Raw genomic sequence first — 6,705 nt, forward strand, 5'->3', positions numbered from 1 at the left:
CTAGAGGCGATGTTTAGCCTCAGCCCACGTATGTGTGACGAGACAGCCCTGCAGAAGATCGCCACACAATATTAAAATTCTACTTAAAAACACCAGCTATCCCTAAAATGTTTTAGAAAGGGTTTCTAAGGATTCAATGGGTCAATCCACTTTTATTTGTTTGTTACCATTTACGTCTAATGAACCCCTCTCTAATATTTAAAAAAAGGTATTTTTTTTTGGAAATGCAAAAAGGCACTTTTAAAGGTTATCAGAATTTTAGTAGTACATATCGTCAGGTGACAAGCAAAACTCACTAATTAGCACCACAAGTTTATAGCCATTGAACCATATTTGTATTACAAGGTTGATTTTTGTTTAAATATTTTTTAGTAATTAGAATAATTAGTGAGTTATGCTTGTCACTTGACGACATATGGATTTTAGGAGTCAAGTAAATATTTATATTTTTTATATTAATAAATTATTAACTTTATAAGTTACTTTTTTTTACTTTATATTAATCTTACTTCCTTTCCTTTTTAAAATATTAGTGTTACCATCTGTCATAATAAGTTAATCAACCCATTTAGAGTTGAAATTAATTGAAATGGTCTTCAACAGTCTATCAAGTATCCACTTCAGTGTTTTGAAACCGTTTCATATTTTTTTCTAATTTGGCTTTAAATATCTCAATGAATTTCAACTACATATACATAGGTATATTAATGTTTATAATAGTCTCAAAAAAATAATCAACTGATCTACTGTACAAATTTTATTGTATAGGATTTAAACCAACTTCAGAAAATAAGTAGGCGGTAGAGTCCACACGAAAATAAGTGTCAAATTCCCATGCTGTGGCATACATGTCTAATAGTTTTTCATCTCTGCAATGTGCTATGTTTTCTGGAAAGTAAAAAAATATTATATTTAAAGTGTGTTTAATTATTTTGTTAATTACATGTATATTATAAAATCTTAGAACATATAAATAGGTACTAGGGTTGATCAGTTAAAAGTATTGGAAGGGAAAGCCTCTTTGGCTTGAAAACAACTTTCCTTTAATTTGGTGTAAAATCTATTTTGCTTTTTTTATCATTAGCTGGTCAAGCAAATCATGTCAGTAGAACTACTGACAAGATCTGCTTGACCATCTATATATCTTAGGCAGTAATGTAGGCAAAGAAATATAATTAATTATCTATGGTAGTGAATCACAAACAAAATTGTGAATGACCTATTAAAATTATCTCTGTCCCTTGCCCACCCATTTTAATGAAATGTGTAAAAGCAAAATCATTATGTACAAGTGACAGAAACATATTCAATAAATTAAGTAAATTGTTCCACTTTCAAAAATGAATTATTCATACTTTGTGACTGCATGCTGCCACTTAACTAAACCAAACTCACAAGGGAACATACCTGTGACAACAGATTTAAGCCTGTATTCTTGCTGCAGGGTGGTAAATACTTCAATCACATTTTCTGAAATATCCTTTGCGGTCCAAGTCAATATGACAGGTTGTGCCACCTGCTGTAGCTTAGCTAAAGCTTGCAATTGCTTATTTATGACAGCTACCCCTGAAGACATGTATGAATATTACAATAGAATTATTGTACTTGAAACCATCGGTAAACAGTAACCTGGAAAGGGCTTCTTGGGGAGCTGAGGTTCCGCACAAAAGGAAAAATCGGTATCTCATTATTACAAGATATAGTAAGCTGTTTTCGTGAAGTGCTTTTCATTTAAATGCTCAGATAGGTACTCTGTAAACTCAACGACTAATAACTATTTTGCGTCAGTAATTATTCACACATCTCAGGTCAATAAGTGACTTTCCGAGCAAAACTAGACACTCTTGGAAATGTATTTACCTTCGATTATATCGTTTAGACTTTCCAAAACTTCCATCAGACTATCAGTAAGCGGTTGTAACTGGTGAGGATAGTAATCATTGGTGCACTCGTGTAGTTTAAGTGCGATCACCGCTTTACACAACTTGGTTCCCTTGTCGCGCACTCTGATCCAGTCATTTAGAAGCCCATGTAGACGAGATACGTGAGTAAATACTGTCTTTGAAATTCCGTGCGTATCTTCACTTTGCGTCGGTAATCCTAAAATTAAAAAAAAATCCACAAACGTAATTGTAGAGGGAATATATGACATTTAATTTAATTTTAATATTTACATTTATACAAATACAAAGCACGTGGAACAAGTATTGGAACTTGAAAGAAATCTTCAAGAGTAACATGCCCATAACCTTAAAAACTAGAATCATGAACTCGTGTCTACTACCAGGGCTAACTTACGGTTGCCAAACATGGAAGTTCACAAAAAAAGTCAAAGACAAAATAAGAACTTGTCAAAGGGGAATGGAGCGCAGTATGGTCGGCATCAAAAAAATCCAAAAAATAAGGCATACAAAGATAAGGAACTTAACAAAGGCCAAAGACGCGCTTAGACACGCCAAACAACTAAAATGGAAGTGGGCGGGACATGTATCACGAATACCGGACCAGCGCTGGACCAAAAATGTGACGTCATGGAAAGGGCCACTAGGAAAACGGGGTATAGGAAAACCTGTTACTAGATGGGAAGACGAAATAAAAAATATCGCTGGTCAAAACTGGATGCAAATAGCTCAAGATAGAGACGAGTGGAAAACTCTGGAGGAGGCCTTCACCTGCGAAGACGGGGTTCTTGCCAAATATTAAACATTTATAATATTAGAACATTATTAAAATTATTAGTTAACTTTAGACTAATTCTAAAACACCAAACAATGTTAAAAATTCGCAAGAAATAAAAGGCTATTTTATTTTATTTTATTTATTTATTTACATTTATTAGATACTTACTTTTAGTAGGAGAATTGAGCATTTTCAAGTGACGCAACTAGATTGAAATAGACGTAAGTAACGAAGAAGACCCAAATTTTATAAGCACTGCTTTGAAAATGCAGAAATAGAAAAACATAAACATAACCTCTAATATGAATGTCAAATTTGTTGACAGACAGTTAGGTTTTTTTTAAACTTACTAATGTACAGCCAAAATAATGCACGGCCTGATAGTCTATGTCTGGACCTTGGTGCGCCGCACCCATAAGTAAGAGCGAGAAACAGATATTTCTTTCTCGCTCTCATTTATGGGTGCGGCCATATATATATTATACTACTCTTTGGGTGCGGCGCACCGTGACCTTGAACGGTGCGGTAGTGTGTTAAGCCTATTAGGTTAGGCCCAGCCTAATTTGGCCGTGAATTATATGGATTCGGTCTACCGGTGCTACCAGCTTAAAATAAATAATTGGTACAATATCCAACTTTGAACAGTGTGAATGACCTTTATTTAAAAATGTAACTTGTCATTCGTATGTTGTCTATGTCTGGCTGTCAGGCCTGTCAGTGTGTGGCTTCTCCAAACTCAGTGAATTCACGCAAATAATAAAAACGTTTAGTTGATAAATATCAAACGATTCCTTAAATAGAATTAATTAAATCCTAATCCTGCTTAAGTTACTCAAATCAATCTGCAATGTCTGGACCAATACAAGATGTTATTGAGGAAGACGCTGCCGATTTACGGTTTCCGAAAGGTAACTGATGGTAACAAATTCTAAATTTTCTTTCTCATTTCTGATTAGTCCTTTCCTTTTTGAGTAAATTAATATTAAACTTAGTGGCTTTACTTTTAGCACTAGAGTTTAATCTTTGTCATGTTATCTTTCTATGATTTTTGATAGCCGGAAAATTCCCATGAATACCGTTTACCTGAACAGTGAACAATAAAATGACGAGTTAAACTACATGCATTTTTAAACTTAATATAATCTTCTAAATAAAAAATGCTTCCCAGGTAGCTGTTATGTATTATGGTACTTATGGTGCCCAGAAGACTGGCAGCGTTACCTCATTGGATGGCTAGACTTAGGTCCAGTTGCACCAACCACTTTTGACAGACTGATCAACGTCAGCTGGCGCGCCCTGGCGCTTTACTATGAAACTTTCCGTACATAAAAATTTTGCAAACTCTTTAATGATACGAACAGTTTGGTGCAACTGACCCTTAGTCTCTGGCTGAAGTCCCTCTGGTCACCAGACGCATCTATAAGACGCTCAGAAATGTCTTTGTATGGAGATTTCACACTGGGCCCCCACAGACCCAGAGTTTCGACTCCGAACGGCATATTTGCGCCACTTGTTTAGCATTTTTTATTTATCAGATTATTTTAAGTTTTATAATGCATGTAGTTTAGTTTTATAATGCATGTAGTTTAGTTTTATTGTTTAGTTTATCTTTTTATGTCCCAATAAAGTTTTAAATTACGAGTTTTGACTTGATTACAGAGTTTGAAAATGCAGAGACGTTGCTGATATCTGAAGTAGACATGTTATTGGAGCACAGAAAGGCACAGAATGAGTCGGCCGAGGAGGAACAAGAATTCTCAGAAGTATTTATGAAAACACTAACCTACACTAACATGTTCAAGAAGTTTAAGAATAAAGAAACTATTACAGCAGTCAGGAAGTATGTGCTAATTTTGCTTTATAGATATTTTAACTTTTTGCGCGTAAGCAGAAATATTGTTATCATTGCATTAAATTTAGAGTACAAAAATTCTCAATTAAAAACCTACAATAAAATTGTTTTAGTGATTATTGGCGTTATTCATAAACGGTTGCTAACTTAATCAGTTGATGATTGTTGTTTGTCCCTATCTTTCGGTATGCCATAGAGAGGAACAAACAACGATCATCAGCTGATTAACTTAGCAGACATTTATGAATAAGGCCGCAAAAGTCTATCCTCTCAGGCACACACCATTTTTGTGTTGGTTAAACTACATCAACACTTAATTTCATACTATAAAGGCACTTCTAATATTACACACAAGTCTGTATTTTTGTTTTAGCCTTCTACAAGTAAAAAAGTTACACAAATTTGAAATAGCAAGTTTAGCAAACTTGTGCCCGGAGACCCCTGAAGAAGCAAAAGCACTAATACCATCACTAGAAGGACGAATAGAGGATGAAGAACTTAGAATATTGTTAGATGACATACAGACCAAACGCAGTTTACAGTATTGAGAAAATAAATATTTGTATAATTTTATTTTGTGAATTTGATTGCCCTCAAAACAACTAACATACAAATTACCTTTACTTTAGTGGGATTTTCTGATACATCGAACGCAATATAAGTATAAATAAAAATAATGTGCCAGTGAATGTTAAATTTTATTTACATACCTTTGTGCACTTGATTCACGTACCAAAATGATGTATCATATAGTTCGCGAGAAGAAAATCTCACTTCCTGGCCAAGGCAAGACTTAAAACTTTAGACAAACCACGGGTGGTAATTCGTAAAGCCCCAGATCGCATATTTATCGCCCTCACCTTCGGTTCGGGCCACAAACACCTGCAATCTGGAACATTCACGAATTCACCTCCCTAGGTATGTAATGTACTATTATTTGTATTATAATTTTTTTACCTGGTTATGAATTCACAACATAATTATGTTAATACTTTCAAGTTCTTTATTTGCAATCATGTTGTACAGTAATTAAGATTTACCTTTCCCTATCCCTTACCATAATAACCCCAGAATCGTAGCAAAGAGAATGTATGTACCTTTGTACCTAACCACTATGTTCATAGGTTTTATTTAGTTGACAAACTTCTTGGTAGATGGCGGATGGTCTAAATTAGTTTACGAATCGTATCGATGGCGCTTTTCCGTAGGTTCTATCTTATCTTTTTAGGGTTCTTAAGCCTATTACTGAGTTCTTGTCCTGTCTGTCTGTAGGTATAGGTAAGCAATAGATATCTTCAGTGTGTTTCGCCCCTATAACAAAAATTTAATTAAGGGCGAAGAGGTCGGCTTTGATAAAAAAAAATATTGCACGGAACCCTCGAGGCGCGAGTCCTGCTCTTATTAGGCTGACTTTATGAAATCGTCAGTTTTTAGCTATCGTATCCCAGACTCTACTGATAAGTGGTTTTTACCGCCTCTGCATGGAGGATAGAGCTCATAATGCTGACACGCATACGCCAGTTTTATGCTAGATAATCATTTTCAAATTCTTGGATGATTATCAGAGCGAGAGGAGATTAATCTACTCGAGACTAGGCCAGGCGTGGCTCACTCCGCGATTTCGTCGCTTTGCAGGTAGCTAAAAGTACATCCGTTCCACACCAATTTTGGTGGCTAGCCATAAGCCGCGCGTGGCGATGTCGCCACCTAGCGGCCATATCTGTCCCTGATCGTGACAGACGCGTTTTGTTAGAGAGTGAGTCTTCTGTACCTAGTACTATTATTTATTCTGTGACTAGGCCAAAGGTTTGGTGCAGTCTTTTAGAGCGATGGCGCAAACAAATTAACACAAAAGTGAAAGAATAAGGATCAAAGTCAATTGGCGTTCTAAAAGTTTTAATCTTCTGCCGAAGGATGGCAGTAAACGTACTGTGGCTGCATAATTTACCATGATAGTAACTCTCTATACCCTCTATTCTCTTTGTAATGATTTCTTACATCATCACGGCTTTTAATTCAATGGGTGAGAACAACATATACAGGGTGTTGCCTGTAACACGAGCAAATAATTAAAACATATATTATACTCCTCTAACTATAAAACTTTTGTTAAACAACTTTTAGAAATTATGAATCCTTTAGACTTCCTCTTTTCATACAAAATAAATATTGCA

The 6,705-nt window shown here is 35.2% G+C and overlaps 2 protein-coding genes across 2 annotated transcripts; one reads left to right on the forward strand and one right to left on the reverse strand.

Moving 5' to 3' along the window:
* LOC134652736 (uncharacterized) lies at positions 1 to 2,961 on the reverse strand. Its single transcript, XM_063507897.1, has 5 exons — positions 2,848 to 2,961; positions 1,861 to 2,100; positions 1,408 to 1,566; positions 782 to 888; positions 1 to 48 (listed from the first exon to the last, which is right to left on the reverse strand). Exons 1-5 carry the CDS (start codon positions 2,867 to 2,869, stop codon positions 1 to 3), a joined length of 576 nt encoding a protein of 191 aa, XP_063363967.1. The 5' UTR covers positions 2,870 to 2,961.
* A 492-nt stretch (positions 2,962 to 3,453) lies between these two features.
* LOC134652603 (DNA-directed RNA polymerase II subunit Rpb4) lies at positions 3,454 to 5,104 on the forward strand. Its single transcript, XM_063507766.1, has 3 exons — positions 3,454 to 3,587; positions 4,339 to 4,519; positions 4,905 to 5,104. Exons 1-3 carry the CDS (start codon positions 3,527 to 3,529, stop codon positions 5,077 to 5,079), a joined length of 417 nt encoding a protein of 138 aa, XP_063363836.1. The 5' UTR covers positions 3,454 to 3,526; the 3' UTR covers positions 5,080 to 5,104.
* The last annotated feature ends 1,601 nt before the right edge of the window (positions 5,105 to 6,705 follow it).

Source organism: Cydia amplana, chromosome 12 (genome assembly GCF_948474715.1).
Source record: "Cydia amplana chromosome 12, ilCydAmpl1.1, whole genome shotgun sequence".
In the NCBI taxonomy this organism is placed as follows: Eukaryota; Metazoa; Arthropoda; class Insecta; order Lepidoptera; family Tortricidae; genus Cydia; species Cydia amplana.

Bases quoted from the DNA above. Each gene is read 5' to 3' on its own strand.
- LOC134652736 (XM_063507897.1), bottom strand. From the start codon at position 2,869: ATGCTCAATTCTCCTACTAAAA. The intron at 2,101-2,847 runs GTAAGTATCTAA...TTTTAATTTTAG, and splicing joins GCTCAATTCTCCTACTAAAA to GATTACCGACGCAAAGTGAA. The intron at 889-1,407 runs GTATGTTCCCTT...TTTACTTTCCAG, and splicing joins GCTTAAATCTGTTGTCACAG to AAAACATAGCACATTGCAGA.
- LOC134652603 (XM_063507766.1), top strand. From the start codon at position 3,527: ATGTCTGGACCAATACAAGATGTTATTGAGGAAGACGCTGCCGATTTA. The intron at 3,588-4,338 runs GTAACTGATGGT...ACTTGATTACAG, and splicing joins CGATTTACGGTTTCCGAAAG to AGTTTGAAAATGCAGAGACG. The intron at 4,520-4,904 runs GTATGTGCTAAT...TTTTTGTTTTAG, and splicing joins ACTATTACAGCAGTCAGGAA to CCTTCTACAAGTAAAAAAGT.